The sequence below is a fragment of the Sitodiplosis mosellana genome, unplaced genomic scaffold (genome assembly GCF_009176505.1).
Source record: "Sitodiplosis mosellana isolate CC-2019 unplaced genomic scaffold, AAFC_SMos_1.0 Smas_scaffold_6191, whole genome shotgun sequence".
In the NCBI taxonomy this organism is placed as follows: Eukaryota; Metazoa; Arthropoda; class Insecta; order Diptera; family Cecidomyiidae; genus Sitodiplosis; species Sitodiplosis mosellana.
In genome coordinates, this window is record NW_022601432.1 from 1,535,026 (window position 1) to 1,555,029 (window position 20,004).

General features: G+C 35.5%; 2 protein-coding genes across 2 annotated transcripts in view; both read right to left on the reverse strand.

Moving 5' to 3' along the window:
- Positions 1-457, reverse strand: part of LOC129576673 (atypical protein kinase C) — a 46,667-nt gene extending 46,210 nt beyond the window's left edge. Inside the window, exon 1 of the mRNA XM_055462056.1 lies at positions 376-457. The gene's annotated coding sequence lies outside the window, so the exon portion shown is untranslated. The remainder of the gene's footprint in view (positions 1-375) is intronic.
- A 3,270-nt stretch (positions 458-3,727) lies between these two features.
- Positions 3,728-17,608, reverse strand: LOC129576672 (EH domain-binding protein 1-like protein 1). The gene is made up of 13 exons (XM_055462041.1): positions 16,627-17,608; positions 14,714-15,282; positions 8,784-8,991; positions 7,806-7,987; positions 7,517-7,713; positions 6,657-7,446; positions 5,851-6,562; positions 5,639-5,743; positions 5,161-5,553; positions 4,951-5,065; positions 4,760-4,856; positions 4,467-4,655; positions 3,728-4,349 (listed from the first exon to the last, which is right to left on the reverse strand). The coding sequence occupies exons 2-13, from the start codon at positions 14,815-14,817 to the stop codon at positions 4,271-4,273; spliced, it is 3,171 nt and encodes a 1,056-aa protein (XP_055318016.1). The 5' UTR covers positions 14,818-15,282; positions 16,627-17,608; the 3' UTR covers positions 3,728-4,270.
- Positions 17,609-20,004: the final 2,396 nt, after the last annotated feature.

Consider the following 20,004-nt stretch of genomic DNA (forward strand, 5'->3'; position numbering starts at 1 on the left):
TCTCTCTCTCTCTCTCTCTCTCTCTCTCTCTCTCTCTCTCTCTCTCTTTCGATGCCAAACACACACCGATTTTTTTGATCGTCGTTGCGATTTTTGATTTTAGGCACTTATTTCGTTTTTCTCTTACTTCGCGCGATGTTTCTCGTGTGTAATAATTGATCGTAATTATGCGAATGTGTAATCTATTAACTGGAATCAAGTAGTAATGATGATATGGTATGTGTTTTGTATACGTTGTTTTTTTTTTGTTGTTGCTGGTGTATACTATATTTGTTTTGTTGCTTCGTCAAAACGAAACGCTAACTAAGATGATTGAAAATGACGCGCGATGAATGTGTGTGTGTGTTTATGTGTATTCGAATGAAAAAATATTACTTGATGTATTTTCCATTCGGCTCGGTGTTTGTCTTTTTTTTTCTCGGTTCGTATGTATTGAAACTAGCAGCAAACTATACTAAAACGAAGTGTTGTTAGTTTGTGTATGCGACACAACGGTTGGAGATATTGAAGCGGTACGATGCGATACATTGCGGTATGAATAGCTATTTGTGACGGCTCACGTACATGTGCCTTTCCCAACTATAGGTATGCGTATGCATAATACATGATTGAATGCACACAAACACATGCAAACACGAATATATTACCTAGATGATATTGCCTCAAGTGTCAAATGTGCACGCATGACGCATACTGACAACAAAACACGTACTCATTTCGGCATGTATCGCTTGAATAATGACCGTTCGAACACTCATCAATCACATCAACTGAAATATTTCGGAAAGACTCCAATGATAAGCATCAGTTTTATCATGTTGTAAACTTGGATTTATTTATTTTTCTTAAATTTGAACATTTTGCATTTGAACTTTTGAGTTGTAGCATTTTGGATGTTTGTTTATTAGTTGATATGAAATGGTTTTGAAATCAATCACTCTCTTCATCGGTCGCATCGGTCAGCTCTTTCTCGCGGTTATTGGTGATCGCCTTTTTATGCTTGGAATCAGTCGAAAACACCGTTTTGTACAACTTTATTATATCTTCCACCAGTACCTTGTCCTTGAGGAGTCCACCGGCTGCTTTTAGAGTCGATTCGTATGCTGATACCTTTGCTGATACATTTGCTGCCTCCTTCACCGCCATTTCGAACGCCTCTTTTACCATTTTCTTATCGGGAAATTTGGCGACATTTTCAGCTGCACATCTGACAGCAATTCGGTTGAAACTGCAATTTCTTCTAAATTACACTTCACTTTTTTCTTTGGAATTTCTTCCGTTGGACGAGTGTTCTTCGTTGATGTACTTGTCCCTATTGGAATTTAGTCAATTTAATTGATTCGTAATCATTGAAATAGCGACTAAAAACATACGAACCAGCATCTTGTTCTGATAAATCGTAATAGAAAATCTATAATTGGTGCCTGTGTACGTACTTCGTCAGAATGTGGTGTTTGTGTTCTTTGGTTAACTTCTGAAAAATGATGAAAATTCAAAGAAATTCATATGTAATAACGGTTTGAATTCTTTTTCAATTACCATCCGCAGCAAAAATGGATAAACCTACCCTTTTTTTTGTCTTCGTCGCTGAAATTTTGTTTTCGTTTCGACGCTTGTTCTGGTGAAGACGGTTTGTATTTGAATTTTACAGTTTTTTTTAGAACGAAATGGTTTGATTGAAATTCGGCATTTTTTGTGATTCAAGTCTAACGTTTTTTCATCTTTTCCTCTATTGGTGGTGTTTATATTTAAGTTTTTTTTTCATCTAATGTCACTTTTACTTCGGTGAGACTGTATACATATATGTATAATATAATCATTGTATATTTAAGTACTATACCAATCAAGGGGGGAATCACTCAGCTATTACTTTGCTATTGGCCACTATTGCTTGCAATTAGTTTGCTATTTGCTATTACTTTTCTCCATGCAAATCTGAAAAGTAATAGCAAACTAATAGCAAAAATAAAGTAATAGCAAAGTAATTGTTGATTTTTGGACATAATAGCAAGTTAATAGCAAAGTAATAGTTACACAAAAAATAATTGCTATTACTTTAGAATTTCAACTATTACTTTGCTATTACTGCAATTACTTTCTAGTGATTTCCCCCTTGATACCAATACTTACCAACAAAAAACATAGATAGATGAATCTACTCAACAAAAATGCGAAGAAAAAAAAAACAACATTTTGGTACTAGTTTCATGTCCTTTTATTATCATTCGTTAAGTAGCGTATTTTCATTACTGAATCCATTAAATGTTTCATTTCATTATCGAATTTATATGTTCCTTTAAATAGTTTTTATTTTGTTCATATCAAACTTTGCATACAAAGTTATTAGAAAATAGTAAATGTTCGCCCATTTTCTTTCGAAAAATTTGTCGATGAGAAGATGATACAAAATACATTGATGATGCGATTTGTTTGTTTCGAAAGAGAAACGGTAAAATCGAAATTTGGTTTGAATCTATTGACGAAAAAGACAAAAATAAAATGCAAATGGGATTTTCTACGAAAAAGAATCACTTGTTTGCATAGTTTCTAGTTGCTTCGTACTTTATTTGAGTAAAATTTCAATGGGAAAAAATGTTCCACTTTGCAGACTTATCTCACATATTCCACTCGTAAGTTCAGTATTTTCACACATTCAATTTAAAGACAGCGAAAAATGAAAATATACAATAATATTTCCCAATGTTCTTAAAAAATATGCTCGATTCGTACACAAAAATAAATCAAACATTAAAAATGTAATGCTTAGGCATTTTAGCGCTTACAATCTTTCGTCCTTTTGAAATCTTCAAACTCGCGCGCACGCACACACACACACACACATACACACACACACACACACACACACACACACAAAATGTGCTAAATTTACATGACAAAAAAAAATATAGAAAACATTTAGATTTACTCTCACTTCTTATACACACTTGTCTGTTAAATAGTTGTAATTATTTTCTGTATCCCATTTTCGTTAGCGTTAATATTGATTTATATGTTTCTTATCAACAATCCCGATGGATGGCCAAATATCGGCTGTGCATCCGTCAAACCACAAATGAAACTAAACAAATAGATAAATTTTAGTATTTTTGTCTGTTGTTGATGCATAAAATCATTTGTAAGCGCGAGTTACATAAAGCTTTAGGAATAATTATAAATAGATTTTTTCATTAAGCTAATTGCGATTCAAGTCAAGTGAAATTGACTTAAAAACGAATTTGGTATATCGGCCCATTTGAATATAATTTTTCTTGGTTTTGTTTTAAATTAGTTGATTTGATGCTAAATTTGTGTACGGAATTCATTTATAAGTACATATATTAGTCTAAACGAATTGATTTTCTTCTCATTTTCTTGTGGTAAATAATAAAAATATGTTTCTGCATTCTTTTTTTTCCAAGATGAATCTCAGTCGATTATTAAATAGCATTTTACATACTACATACATATCAATACATGTATATGATGATACTTTTGCTTATGTGATTGAATTTCAAAAATTCTATAGCTCATTTTCTTATGCTTAATAGATTTAGTTTAGCTGTTTTTCTCGTCACAAAAGCACATTCACTTCATATTTTTGTTTAAATTTGTATATAAATTTGTGTTGCGAAATTTGATTTCGATAAATTATTGATTGGATCTTTGAAAGGGGGACGGCTGAAATGAGTGAGAGTTTATTTCTCCGAGAAAAAAAACAACGTTAAAATGGACATTGAGGAGCAATTCTTCATTTTTTTTTCTTCGCTTTAAATTTAATCTCATTTTCAAAATAAATAAATGTTTCTGCCTTAAATAAGATATATAATTTCGGTTATTGTTTCTTTTGTTGTAGAATAGATGGAATGTCTAAATTGTGGGAAGTAAAATTTGAAATGTGACTGTTTTTTTTAAATGTGACTGTTGATTCAGTGTGTGGAAAAAGTATGAATTTTTTTCAAACATAAAACATTGAACAATAAAATGTATTGCAAATGAACGAAAGGTTAACGTTTTGGGTTTTGAATCCAAATTCGAACTAAAAACAACACTTTTTTTTTATTGCCATTCGACATGCCGCGAAAGTTGACCCTTTCTTAATTGCTACGGACGTGTTTCATTGATCTTTTTGTTCGCTGTTTTTTTTTCTTCATCAAAAGTCGTGTGTGTTTATTATGAAATGTAATTTGCTTTTGCAGTTTTTGCTAATAATTTAAATTCACAGCTTGATTTTAATTTCAACACTTTTATGTGTGTGGATTTTTAAACTTTTTTACTGAATCACACATTTATCCTTTGCCGTTATGTCGACATTCTCTAAATCACGTTCGATTTTATCGTCATCCTCGATGCTGAAAAATGGAAAAAAGAAACCAAATCAATGACAGAGAAACAGAGCAAACAAAAAATGGTGGGTCAATCAATCTATCATTTTTCTTCTTTTGTTCACAGTAAAACGTCCAACTTACGCCTGCTCTTGGCTATGAAGATGCTGCACAAGCTCGTTTCGCTTATCAACAATGGTCACCAGTTCGGCCAGTAAGAGTGCTTCACGATCTCGTTGTGCCTGCGATTTTCGCCAATCTTCAACCGATAACGCCGCCCGCAATTCACGATTCAACAGAGCATATTTCGTTTCTAAATCACTTTCTTGTTCCCTGAAACAGTTGAGGAAAAAAAAAATCGATTGAAATTGGTTCTAAACAACATAATACCCTAAAAAAGCCACTTTTGAATTGAATGATTAAAAAAAACGACTCACAAAATGTTCAATTGCATTTGACGTCTCAATAAAGCATTTTTCTTATTGACTAGAGTGAACCACTGAGACAGCAATTGTTCTTCCGTTTCTTCTTCGTCTGCAAGAGAAAAAAAAAGTCGGACAAAATAAAAATCGTTTCCTTTTATTCCACGTCAGATGAATGGACAGAGAAGGAAAGGAATTGTATTTACTTGTTGACGTTCCATTCATCACAAGTCGTAGTTTCTTTTCACATGCTCGGGCTTTCAAATCGATTGCTTCTTGCTCACGTTCCAAAGCCTCTAGTTCGCTCTCGATGTACGAAATCTGGATGGAAAAAAACATATGCTATCAATTTAAAACACACCCCCCCAAAAAAAACGAACGACCAACAGAATAAAAATTCGATCGATCGACTGTACCTTCTTGTCATGTTGTGGCGTTAGACTTTCCAAAACGGAATTGAAACTTTGCAGCGTTGGTGAGTTGCCATTCCTTTCGCTGAACACGATGTTTTGATTTGGACTATTGCTGTGATTATTTTCAACATCTCTGGGTGGTGTGATACGTGGCGATGAACTATGATTGTTCTTCGATTTGCTGGGCGAATTCTCTTTGCTGTTACTCGATTTGTTTGACGTAAAATTGAAACCATCCGCATTATTGATTGGCGATATTGTTCGTTCGGGTGACAATGTAATGCGATGCGTTATCGATTTGACCGGTGACGTTGGCGAATCGAGATTTATTGATCGAGCACGTGTCTCGGCAATCAGGCGACGAGCATTGTTCAATAGTCTTGCTTGACGATCATCCTGATTGAAAATAGTGAGAGAAAAAAAACGATTGAATTTGAAATTATTTCCGAAAAACTATCGAAAACGATATCGTGCTACATACATCTGGATCTGATTTGCCATTTTCCATTGCGGCCGTATTATTCTTTAGGCGCTCCATCATTGCCTTGGCTTTTTCACTCATTTCCTTGTGCCGTGAGAGTAGTTTCTGATAACAGATGATGATTTGTAAGAATCAAATTTTAATTGAGGTATTTTCTTGGATTTTTTTTTTCCAATTTTTTGCTTAATTTTTTCGGTCAAACCAAAACTTACATTTGCCGTAGCTGGATCCAGATTGGATATGGGTGATTCAGCTTTATTTACATTGCTATTGTTTCTTTGGCTTTCAGCGTCGTTACTTGTAGTCTTTTGGATTTGTGAACCTGATTCTTGTTCATCTTCGTCGTCCGAACCGAATGGATCGTTGAGCTCACGTCGTGTCATCAGAATCATATTCTCTTTACCAGCCGGAGTATTAATGTTTGACGTATTGCTCGACTGTGATCCATTCGTTTGGATTTTATTATTATTTATGGGCAATTGTTTGTCTTTAACGGGTGATAGCACTTTGCCAAGCAAATGCTTTGACCCGGTTAAAATGAGATTTTTCACATCTTTTTTGTCGATGGGTGATTTTTCATCACAGCGATCAACATCGTCTTCGAGTGAATGCTGTTGTGTCAATTGCCTTTTCAGGTGGTCTAATGATAAAATATTTTGTGATGGTAAATTATCGGATTTGTAATTGCCAATAATATAGCTAGATTCGTCGGAGGTGTTGCCAATTTGTTCGATTTGTAGTTGATGGCCGGTGAAATGAGCGCGCAATTGATACAAATATGTCATAACGGCCAATTTATCGGGCACCGCCAATAAACTCATATCGCTGGGTTCAATGAGTCGCGGTATGCCCAAACATTCAGCGGCATCAAATGCAATGCGACAATTTCCGACGACATCATGTGGCGACAGAGATTTCATGTCACTGCAAAAAAAAAAAAAATCAGAAAAACCAAGTGAAAAATTCGAGTAAAATTGATGATTCTGTGCTAAAATGTTTGGTTCAATTGGATTCTTACATTAAATCTGGTTGAAAATTATGAATTATTGCACAGAAAGCCATCCCATTTCGCCAGCTCGTCGTGAGATTGGTAACTTTGATTCCGCTATAGTTCTTCGTGACATCCTTGCACCATTCGAGTAGATCTTGGCCGGGTGTACGATCTTTCAATGCATTTTTGTTCAGCACTTTTGAATTGTCGTAGTTTTTCTTCAAATTCAATGGCTGCAACTCCATTCGGCTTCGTTCTTGGTCTTCCGATGTTCTAATCGATGGTGGAAAAACATTTGGTAGTTGATTGGTCGTAGTAGTAGCTGATGGTGGAATGACTGATGACACGCATTTTTCTCGTTCCACCAAATTCGATTTTTCCATATTTTTTACATTGTTCTGAGTTTCGAGCGTACTACCAGTCGATTCGATGACACTCGATCGATTTATGGCCGGTGTCACCGTGGGTGTCACAATCGATTTAATCACTTCTTCAATTTCATCTTTTTGCACGGACACCACTGTTTCGCTCGTTCTAATTTCTTTAATATCTTTCGATTTATTTGCATCGGTTATGTCATCAGTGGCTGGTTTCAGTTCGGCAGCTTTCGTTTCAACTGGTAATGTGTCCTTGATTTTCGTTCGATCAACTAATAAACTTCGCGATGAATTGAATCGTATTTCCGACGATGTTTCGATGGTTGGTTTCTCAACGATTGGTGTTGGTGTTGCAAGGCAAGGCGGCAGATGATCTTCCTCGAAATCGGGATAATTTTGCTTTTCAGCCAATGGCGTTGGATCCTCCGCCAACGAGGGAACTACAATAATTATCGTTAAAATATTTTAATGAGATTTTAATTGAATTTTCCATTCGAATTTCATCATTACCACTCATTGGGGTTGCAAGCTCTGAATTGGTTAGGCTATTGGTGAGTTGTTCCAGTTGGGCCGTAAAATCGAGCACATGCTCCGATATATCGCCATAACTTTCCAAATCGGGAATATCCTCAAGATCATCCAATGGAGCAATATCCGAATTATTATTCACCGACATCAACGAAACTATGCTCTGCATATCCTCGTCACTGAAATTACGGAAACATTTTTCATTAAGATTACGCAGCAGCAACAACAAGAAAAACGTCGAATTTTCATGATTCGATCGAAATCAACTTACGTCGCTTTTCCTTCACGTAGAAAAACGCAGCTCAGCGTAAGCTCTAATTCGGCCGAGCTAATTTTCCGTGAAACTGGCTTTAGGCTCAAGGTAAATGATTGCTGTGTTGGATCCACGCTAGCATATTTTCGCATATTAATACTTGCCGATGCCAGTACACGTTTTTTACCCATTTGTGATACCTGTGTGTGTGTGTGTGTGTGTGTGTGTGTGTGTGTGTGTGTGGCGTAATGAAAAAAAATATCCCAATTAATTGGAGTTAAAATTCCATGAAATGGTACTTTTCCAACAAGTTTGCTGCTTCATCACTAAATTGATGAAATCAATTATCCGTCGTTGAACATTGTTGTTATCTGTGTATGAAATTCAATAGCATGTTCCATACATTTCGGATGATTTAAAATCCATTACGAAAACCGAATGAGATTGACGTGGAAAGGGAGATGGAATGGGAGAGAAAGAGAGGCGAAAGACGGTATGGAAGTCATAGCAATTCAAAGCTTTAAGTTCAAGTATTTCAAATAAACCACAAAATAGAGCCCTAATCTGTGTGTGTGTGTATATATATGTGTATGGTAATTAATATTTCAGAAACAGTCGCATCGCAAAACCAGCATATTTCTCATCGATTTAGCGTTAAAATAGAGCCCCGTCTTGCCGTGTGTAATGAGAACCAATTAGAGAAGTTCTTCTGTTTCAACATAATATGCTTATTGAAGTCACTGTAAGTAGAGTCAGGGCGAGCAAGCGAGAGAAGACACAGTAAACAGAAAAAAAAGTTCGCTAGTATGATTGAATAGAGTGCTCATTTTCGTTGTACTGCCAGTGATAGCTAGAAATTGTTCTACGCAGTAATATCCTCTGCTGTTACCCATCGGCATAAATGAACGAATTATATTTTATCACAGTTGATTTCCTCTTTTTTTTGCTTGTCTTCCAAATGTAATAGTGTTGTTTGTGGTTAGTACAAGTACTTACATCTTCGATAACGAAAGTCCAATCTTTATCTTCGAGCTCGTGTGTTCGTGGATCTTTGAATAGGGTGACTGAGATTGTGTGATTGTCGGGCACGGCCCATGAAATATGGCCCACAAGTGGATTGACCATGTCCGGTTCCCATGGTAATGGTGTCGATGCAACACGTCTCGATCGTCTCGTCCATACAATCGACAAATTCGTTGGTCGCCTGAAATTGGGAAAAACAAACAAATCAGCTGGGAAACAACATAACCATTTTCATTTCCATTTTTTTTTTGCAAACAAAGTTGATCCAGTCATTTGGAGAAATGGCACATACAACATCAACACAAATTACACATCTTTGCTAAACTTTCTTTCCGTTATTCGGTAATTTCCGAAATATCCGCCAATTATTTGCAATATATCGGATTTCGACGTTTCGAAAAGTTTCAACACATTTTGGTATTGTATTACCGAAGTGGTTCTTCGTCCCGATAAAAATATTATTATTGAATAAGCAAAAGCAAAGAGACGAATGGAGCAGAAGAAAAACGACGACGACGATGACGATGAAGGAAACAACAAACCCAAGTGACCCAGCCTTTGTTCTATTTAAATCGCTTATTTTGCATTACAAACTAAAATGTTGATTCGACCACAAAAACACCACTCCTGTGCCACAGTACTATAGAGAGAATATATTTTGCTGACGGAAACCGATTTCGTGCTGTTTGATTTTATTTTTCGTTCGTTCTGTGTGCAAAACAAAAATTATTTATGAAAATAGTTTGAATGGCGAATCGGAATTGAATTTGTTTGTCCAGGACGATGCATGAAGAGAGAGCATGGGGAGGTACACATTACTCAAATTGGAATTAGCATTTTAGCATTGTGTACATTTATTTAGCGAATATTTTGATTACGTATGCAAAATGGACAACAACAACAACAGCCAGAATAAGACTCACACACACAGATCACCAACTCAGTTGAACTTAAAAGTCTGTGTTGAGGTCACTCAGTTTTCCAAGCGCAAATCCATCGTATTCTATTCATATTCGCATAAGGTCAGAGAAGTTTGAGTCGCCGCGTAGACGATCCCATTGTATTCAATTCATATATATCGATAGAAAATCATCCAATTGTTTTTGCCCCGGTTTCGAGATCAAGATTCGGAGAAATGAAAAAATGTTGTGCGCTGTTTTTGCTCATTTCTGGGTATTTGTATATATATGAATGGTTTGGAGCGAAAATGTAAGACAGACAAGTTGAGCGGAAAAATTTCAAATGAAAAGGGATAGCTATATAGTTCACTATAGTTTACTATACAGTTTACTATATAGCTATCCCTTTTCCGCTCATTCATCATCGACATTTTTCCGCTAAACTTGTCTGTATTACATTTTCGCTCCAAACCATTCATGTATCCTTTTAGCTGACACAGCCAATTTCGTGACGAGAATAAAATCGTACAATATTCCAAAAAACCGTTGGCATTGCCATTATGCAATTGAGCATTATAATAGAGATAAGATACAGATGCATATTGGGAGCCGCTTAAGTGACTCCATAGTTTGATAATCTTCGATCGCCCGCCGATAACAGAGAAGCATATGTTGTACATATTAACAATGTGCGAGTCAATAGTTTAAAAAACTTAAAAGTTTTTCAAACGGCAAACGCACGCAGAAAACAGAGGAAAACATATGTACGTGCTAACGACGTTTGAATCCCAAGATTATTAAACGTCTGTCCCGGGCTGGAATTTCTAAGTCCGTCCACCAAAATCATTCGGAATTATTTTTTTTCGTACATAAGACCATATTGGAGTGAAAGAGAGAGATTCCACTATTTTTCAGCGGGCTACCGGAATTATTTCGATAACTCAAGGAAGAGTGGATTGTGTGAGAAATAATTCCGGTGGCCCGCTGAAAAATAGTGGAATCTCACTCTTTCACTCCAGTATGGTCTTATGTACGAAAAAAATAATTCCGAACGATTTTGGTGGAATGACTTAGAATTCCAGCCCCGAACACGACACAACAACACATGGAATCATATATTCCGTATGCGGCTCCATTTTTTTCTGTTTGAGATAATATTCCAAAATTTAAAATTCTGAAGGCACCAAAAAAATCTTGCCTCCAACTAATGGTTTTGAACGTTTTTTGAGTAATATTTTAAAAATTTTAGTTTGCTACCGATTCAGCCAATAACATTCTCCGAACGATTAATATTTCTTATCTGTGGAAGTGATGACAGTGACCCGCTGTCGTGCTCTTTCGCTATTGTCATGCTTTAATGGAGAACGTAAACAAAAAACAGAAAAATCACATGAACTTTCCTAGGTTTACGTGTCATTAAAAATTTATTGGCTTTAGCAGTAATTCGCGAATTTTTGTGTGTCTCAGTTAAACGACAACATTGGCGATGCCAGTCAAAATACAACGAAAATCGCAGTAAATTTCCGTTCGAAATAATGAAAAAAGCGCCAGTCGGCAGTTTGACTTGGCGGTAATTTCACATTGAAACGTCAAGGTCAAGATTCGAATCGATTGCATCACTTTCAATTTCCAAAAGCAATATCGGCGCCATTCACACATCATTTGAACGAAGCGATTCAGGAATCACTTTGAATGGTTCAATTAAAAGAAAATAAAGAACGAAAACAAGCGACTCAACACATAGAAGGACAAACAATGCCCACTTAATAGTGATGTGAATGAGTCACGCAAACCGAATTTCCGCTATCTGAAAATAGGAAAGAAGATAAAATCCATATATACACACACACACACACACTCACAAACAAGCGTAATTGCAATGCAAACGACTTAATTGGTTGTGGAAGGTAATTGGTTCTCTCCTTTTTTCGCTTTCGTCTGTTTTTCTTCATTTTCTGCTACGGCCGATGAGAAAATTGCATTTTGCCGTTAGTTTTAGATACGGTGTTGATTTCAAGGGAGTTTTCTAATAAATGAATGGGTTTTCCACCCGAAACAAAACCACAACACGCCTATCAAAGCAGATGTTGTTCAACGGGTGAGTTCATCAATATTAGAGAGAAAATGCATTAACCTTTAGTTATTTTCGAAATCGATATAAAAACCATCAGTTTGGAATAGCCGACAACCTAATAAATCCGTGTCGTTTTCCGTCATTTCGTTCAATCAACGCACACACGTACACGGTAATGGAATGGGTTTTTCGAAACGGATAAAAAAGACACGGGAAAAAAAGCACGAATACACAATGGATCCAATCATTCCAAATGACCATTTGCGGATACGAGTGATTTGGAGTCAGAAAACCTCCATCTCTCTCTCTCTCTCTCTCTCTCTCTCTCGTCTCACATTTGCTGCTTCAAATACCCACAAAGTGCAAAATCAATGCGTGATTCTTATTAGGATCACTGTTCATTTTTTTTTCCATTCCAATTTCACTCTTACGAACTGCTAAATCATGCATGATTCTATCGATTTGAAAAGGTGGACACGAAACATTGCCACAATCCTCATCGTCGTCAACGTCGCTGCCAAAGAGTTCGCTATCGTCCAATGAGCTCAGGCTACTCAGTGTTAATTGCATACATGAGGGACGAGAGAGAGAGTGAGAAAAGGTAAAAACGGAAAACCATTTGAAATGCAATGGAATAGCATAAATGGAGCAGCTCCGCAGCTCACATACGTGGTTGGATTTATTAGTAATTGGAGAGAGTGTGAGTGTGTGTACGTATGTTTGTGCTCGGATTAGCGTGCTCCGTTTTTTTTCCATTTCAAAGGAATAGTTTATTGCCCACCTCAAACCGGAACAATTACAATAGCATTGGAGTATTGATGTCGCGTCACAATGACGTCTCTTTGCTTGAAAAAAAAAACAAAACAAAACAAAACAAAAACGCAAAATGAATTTTCATGTGCACGTTGCACGCAAAACCAACACAACGCAAGAGACCATGACAATTAAATGGCAACATGCGTCCTTTCACAGTGTTTCAGACGTTGAAATTGATGAAAACAAAAATAAACCGAACCGAGGGCAGATCTTTGATTTCAAGTTAATTCTTTTTTTTTTCTCTCTATCTCTCAATTTCCCTCTCGCCTTATCGTTTTTTCTAAATCACTTCAGATGCTTCTTCGTTGGGACCATCACATAAAAAAAGCTAATTTTTTTAAATTTTGGAATGGGATTGAATATGCTCATGTTCGTTGAGTGTCCACTCAAAACTGGTCTCTTCCTCTCGCTCAATCCAACGCGTATACACTCATGTTTGTTTTTGTTGGTGTGTCATTGAAACGAAAGAAAAAAATGCGTAGGATTTTTCGTCTTATGATTCTATGAAATGGTGCGAGTTTTATTTAACGGATACAAATATGGAAAAAAAAGTGCAGTTAAGAGACTTAATGTTATGTTTTATCGTGCGCGCACGCGAATCACCACACAATATTCCATTTATTGCAGCCGAAGCAGCATGTTGGCGCGTGGCAAAACTCAATGAATGTATCCGAACGGGATTTTATTATTCCCATGCGATTGACAACGAAAAGATCCAGCAGATCCAGAACATCGTAATTTTTTGTAAAAACAAAACCAAGAATCCCATTTGGATTTCAGATTGCAGCCATTTTTTTTTCTTGTTTCTTTCGGAGATATCGACCGGGAATTCAGCATAGCGGTTTTTATTCTGTTTTTCGGTTTCAGTTTCAGTGCAAAGTTATTCTCGTTATCAAACTTCCGATTGCAAATCCGCACGATTGTTGCTCGCTATGATTTAGGCATGCAAATGAAGTGAATTACAAAATCATTTTGGTTGCGCTGAAAATGTTGAGTCGAGAGCACTCGGGCGGTTTTATACACGTTTGTGAAATGAAACGATGCTGATCGATTAGCATGCCATAATACATTATATTTTCCAGCGTCAATTAGCGACTGACAGCACATTTGTCAAGCGACTTTGGAAAAGTGAGTCGCGCAATCGGCGAATATAAGAATAAGCATTCTTTTTCATTCAACAAATTCGCTTGAACACAACACATTGTTTCAGTGTTATAAACAACGACGAAAATTGCCCATAATCAAGCAATTAAATTTACCTAATGCGATTAATTCTCGAATACGGGAACATTTTTATTGCTGAATTGCAGCAGCAGCAACACAAAAAAAACCAATAACATTATGTAGTAAAGTGCAATTATTACTTTCAACAACGATGTTATGCTGATCCATATTCATGTCTAATCTCTCTCAATCTTGACCTTTTTCCGTTCCGTTTCTCATTTCTCTTGTAAATCTTAGAAAATAAGAGACAGAATAAAACAAAACGAAATAAAAAGAAAAAATCGTTGTACTTAGTCTAGGCCTATTAATAGCCAAGTAGCTCTCAAGTAAAACGGTTACACTTGAATCTGTCGATTTGAGAGGGGAACAAGTGACGACGTCGTCGTAAAATGCGAAAAAAAGCAAAATTTTCCGAATAATTGTGTAATGACGTTATGCTCAATGAAAGTGCCATAAGTGTAATAAGAGAAAAGCTACCGAAACAAAAACGAAAGAAGCAGAAGAAAAACAAGACCGCAGAGCTTCGCTTCGCTCCGATCTGCGTTCTTGAGTTTTTAGTTACTTAATCTATTTTGTTTTTTCACAACAAACTATTTTTTGGCGCACCACATGAAATGTATTTCATCAAAGTAACTTTGAAGTAAAATATTTATTTGCAAAATGAATGACAAGACCTTGGTTTTATTTCTTTTTTGAAATATACTGCCTTTGGTTTAAATAAACCAAAATATAATAAATTAAATAAAAAATATGAGCATAAAATTCGAATTCACCATAATTTGTTTCATCACTCAAAAAGTATTAAGAAAAAAAAAGAGCAGATTAGTAGCTCTACATTTCATGTAGTGCTAAAAAACCACACACAGAAGCTGTGTGTCATAATCACTTACCATTTGGCGGTGGTCTCAACTCTCAACTCATGATAAGAAGCTGTAAATTGAAATTTTGCCGCTCGTTTATTAACACGCTGCAATCGTTTCCAAACACTTCCCATCGCCGTTGCCGTTTGTTGTTGTTATGTATCTCTCTCGGTCTCTCTGTCTCTCGTTCTCCTTCACTCGCCCGCTGTCTCGTTTTACTTTACGTAATCAAATTTAATAATAGACACGTCTTCGATGATGATTCGATTTCGCTTATTTATTTATTCCGTCACCACTCTATGATGCCGTTTCCACTTTTTGCTTCTGGTTTCTCTCAATGCCAGCAAATAATGGAAACAAAAAACTGACGTTTTTATGTTTGAGCTCAATTTGTTGTTGTCTTCTATAACTATTTTCGAACTTTATTGGGGTGATCCTAATGTGGTGTCACTGTTTCATTCGCCTTTTGTCGGAATTGTGATTTCTACTAAAACTTCTTCTCAATTTCCGAATCGATTGACCGTTCAAATGACGTTCACATCGTAATTTAGCATTTTGTACCACATTTTTCTTATTTATTCTCACACTTAGCAATAATTCTGTAATTTCATTTCATTTTTGGGTGAAATGAAAAAGAAAGAAAAGAATAGAAGAGAAAAACGATACATTTTTCATTAGAATTATTCGTTAGAATAACGTTATGGTGGTTAGTTATTTTTTTTTTCTTTGCACATTCGGGTCAACACAATACACAGAGCCAATTACAACATCGACGACACCATGAAACGTCGTGTTATTTTCCGTGATGACAGTTGCTGTTAAACGGGTCAATGCACGTCTCGAGATGCATACCATCGATATGTGTGCGACGCGCGCGCGCTCACTCATTCACTCGTTTGCTGAATAACAATATTTTTTTAATGAATATGACGAAAACGAAAAATAAATATGGCTTTTTCTCGCAATTTTATTCATTCTTAATAAATTGCATTGTCATTCAACGATGAATGAATGAATATGCTGTTGCTGTTTGTTTTATGAATAAATTTTCGTACAAATCGGCGTACAAATTTTACGATTTGCAATGTCATTTCATTGGTGAAATGGGGAAAACCGATTAATTGATGCACACACACACACACACACACACACACACACACACACACGGAGTGAGAAACGTACATAACAAATAGCTTGAGAATGAATGTGCTGGATGACCTACAACCAAAATTGAACAAATGTCAATTTCTTTCGACGATGTCATTTGCGCGATATGTATGGAATAATACACGACACATGAATAACATGCGCTTGAGAATTTTGCGATTCGCTTTATCATTTGAAAATGCGACAAGAACGGGAAAAAAAAACAGCAGCACAAACAACGAAAAGACGAATCATACATCTCGCGAATCATCTTTTCGACGAAATGAGATCGGCCTGAGCGAGTAGTGATTCATTATTGATCATCTTATGCATCGCAACTATAAACAAAAACATTTTATGATTTCGGGATGTGTTGCTGTCGTGTGCTGCTCTTATTTTTGCCTCTCACGTTGTTGTTTATGTTTTCGTTTGGTTTTCCTGCATGACTTTGATTCAACAAAATAGCAAGATAAACAAGTCCTATTTTTAGATGGAAATGAAGCGTTTCAACTGCCACGGATCACTCGAACTATCGGGTTTAGTACACGGCATTTTCGTTGTCTGAGCGTCTCGCCAAAATTTCACACACACACACACACACACACACACCACAATCACGCAACATCTTGCTAAGGCATTCTCAAAGCAACAGTACGTATTGAATGAAGCAGAAGTTTTTGCAATACAAATCGAACAGGATATATCACTTAATTTGGTGTTTGCATTCCGTGGTTTTAAATTGTATTTGGTCTGTCGTATTGATGATTCCCGATTGATTCACACTTGGAATTGCTTACCCAAGTCTGCACTCTTCGCCTCGTTCTCTCTATATATCTCCAATGTTTCAGTAAGTATCTCCGCAACAGCAACAGCGAGAGACAAGTGAATAAGCAGAAAATAAATAAAATCGAAGAAATTTATCGACGTTTTAATTGGAAGCGAGCATAGTGCGCAATTGATCTGGTTAAGACGATTGATTTATGCAACGCATTTTTATTTTAAAATAATTGCACACTTAATTTCAATGTACAACTGTCGGACGCTCGGTATGTTTTGTTTGCACTGCCATTCAATTGAACTTTATTCCAACAAACACTTTGGAATTGTTCACACTTTAATATTTGATGGCCAAATTCGAAAAAAAAACCGCAATAAAACGCTCAGTTGTTTCTTTTACAAAGCACTTTAAAATATTGCACGATATTTCTTGGAAATCTAGACGCCAATTTTTTTTATTATTAATTATTACTGTTGCTGCTTGAAGATTAATTTGTGTGGTTTTAATTTCGTTTGCTTGTTTTTGTCCGTCTTGATACTTTTTATTCACCGACGACGACGTCGACGTCGATTCTTTTTTTTTAGTGTATTTGCACTCTGTCACTTTACAATGGTCTTTACACCGAGCTTACCTCGTAATTTTCATTCATTTTTTGTGTGTTTTCATTCGTTCTCTTTAGAAAGCTCGATTCGCACAATGTTAACAATCAAACAAACGAAAAAAGAAAAAAAAACTTGAACTTAACTACAACAGAAAAACGAAAACTAAACGTAATAATATGAATTCGATGATGATCGAATTTCGATTTTGAACGAGCACACAAAATCAATCTTTCTCTCGTTTGTATTTGCTGCTGACTTTTTTCTCTTTCGTTTGTAAAATGACATATGACAAATCCTTGACTTGCTTCACAACGTTCGCTACAATCCATACACAAAACACACAACCATTGGCAAAACCACACAACGCACACATTTCGATACACTCACACCGTGTGCAACAGTATACGAGACAGAGGCGGAGTGTGAAAGAGACAGAACGAGCGTTGCTCCGTGTGTATGTGCGTATATATGTCTATGTCTGTGAGAGTGTGTATGTGTGTGTGCGTCTTTGTCTCAGTGTACTGTATGAAGTGAGAGATAGCGTTTTGGATCACGTACGGAGGCGCTACAAGCACATTAAACAAACAAACTGTTTGAATGCGTGCTGGCGTATGTGTGCATCATCACACAAGCGCAATTATTTGAAAGTCATTTGACACATTCACTGTTTCGCTTGTCCAAAAACGGTATTACGAACCGCCCTTTAACACAAAACGTCAAATCGAAACCAAAACCAAATGAAGAGAAAAAGAAAAACACAAGAATTCATTCATTTATTCATGCGATGTGTATACAATACAACTAACGCGATGATGGAAATATAAGCCATAACAGGTCAGTTGTTGGTATGTCTGATTGGAATGAAGCAACACCTAAAATAACCATCGCGCGTAGGACACATTAGTCATCGCAACCAAAAGAAAAAAGAAATAACAAACAAAATTTACTCGTTTTGCAGCTGCTTGACGCTAATGCACATGTAGAATGAAACGCGCAAAATACAAAGAACGCACACAAAATATAAACACCAAATGTTGTTTTATTTCAGTTTTTATTCGATTTTTTTGTTGTTGCTAAATTTTCTGTTTTTTTTTTTAATTCAATTTTTTTTTTGTTTAAAACAAATCGAATACAATACAATAGTTGATTTAACCATGAATAACCATTTCTAAACTTTTTATTTGTGGATTTTTCTCCCTCTCTCTCTTTCTCTTTTCTTGTTCTTCATTTTTTTTTCTTCTATCTCTTCTCTCGCTTTTCATTTTCTTCGTCCAACGCAATAAATAGTTTGATGTCTGCGATATTTCTATGCAATAGTTTATAACACAATATAGAATTTTTTTTTTTGCTTTAAATTTATTATTCATCTTCATCATTAATAATAATCAGTTTTTTTTTTCTTGAATAAATTGTTCACAATTTCTCTTCATTCGTTTCCAGTCCATTTCAATCTCTTTCTCTCTTTCTATACAACTGACTGAGTTTTGTTTTTTTATTATGACATAAAAAAATGGGTAATTTGTATGCGGGATTTTTTTTCTCTCTTTCGTCAGTATGTGTTTGAGCGAGGGAGGATTGGGGAATATTCGCTTTTTGGCAGCAATTTTTTTTTTTACTCAAACCTTTAGACCATCTAAAATTTATGAAAACTGTTAGCTGATTATGCAACGAAAAAAAATATCGATTCAAATTGTGCGAACACTTTTCTTCTTCGCCATTTGCCCTCATTAATTTTCATAATTATTCAATACATATTCATTCCATAGAGATAATTTTTGTTTGTTAATTCGTTAAAGTAGATTCAATTGAATTTTTAGGATTGTTGCATGGATGGCGAATATTACGATATATACTTGATGAATTTCTTTGTTTTTCCTTTTTTCATCGGGAATTATTCAATTTATATACATTTTTTGTTTCAACAAATTGTTTTCTTTTGCTTATAAAATTTTGATATAAAACATTCGATTTTAAGAAGGAAAACAAAATGCGATTTTTCTTTATTTAAACAAAAAAAAAATCCGAGGAACTGTTCAAGTATATTTTTTTGATGGAAAATAAAAATAATTATAATATTTTACACCAATTTTTTCATTTCATTTTTCCAATTATTTTCTTTTTATTTTTGATTTTATAAACAAAGGATTTAATAAATTAAATATAAAATATATGTGTTAAATTTTGATAAAGTATTTTGGTTTGTGGTTATTTAAAAAAAAAACGCAGTATAAGCAAGCATTTGTTTCAAAATTTTTAAGGTGTTCTCGACTTTTATGGTTGATACATTGATCATACGGTTTTTGCATTGGCGTGTTGGATATTGCTAAAAATAATGGATGGTTTCAGGAATATTGGTTACATCTTAGAGATCTACAAATTTTCGGGCGTGTGGGTGTGGGTGTATGTGTATGATCACGAGGTTTTTTTGTATTTAATTTTTCGTCTTTTTCCGATTCAAATTGAAGTGAAAAAAAACCGAATCGTTAAAAAAAAAATTATTTGGGGATTGGTTAGCGTTAGGTGAATTACGTGAAATTCCACGTGGAAACATTTGATGGAGGTAAGTTAAAATATCGAGGGGAAGGATGGTGGTCAACCAAGTGATTCGGCGATTGTGCCATAAATTGACCAAACAATTGTCGACGAATTATGTCCAGATTTGTGTGTTTCAATAATGCTTATCGACCACATTTTAAGTTGACTAGGTATAAAAATAACTTGTGCTTTTATCTGTAGGTAATATTCATTTGTTACTCTTTACAGTTTGAATGTCTGTTCCGTTCAAAATTTAATTA

Excerpts from the sequence above, each read along its gene's own strand:
- LOC129576672 (XM_055462041.1), bottom strand. The coding sequence starts at position 14,817 with ATGGGAAGTGTTTGGAAACGATTGCAGCGTGTTAATAAACGAGCGGCA. Across the intron at positions 8,992-14,713 it reads GTTGAGACCACCGCCAAATG|GCGACCAACGAATTTGTCGA; the intron begins GTAAGTGATTAT and ends TCCCAATTTCAG. Across the intron at positions 4,350-4,466 it reads CTTCATAGCCAAGAGCAGGC|CATCGAGGATGACGATAAAA; the intron begins GTAAGTTGGACG and ends TCCATTTTTCAG.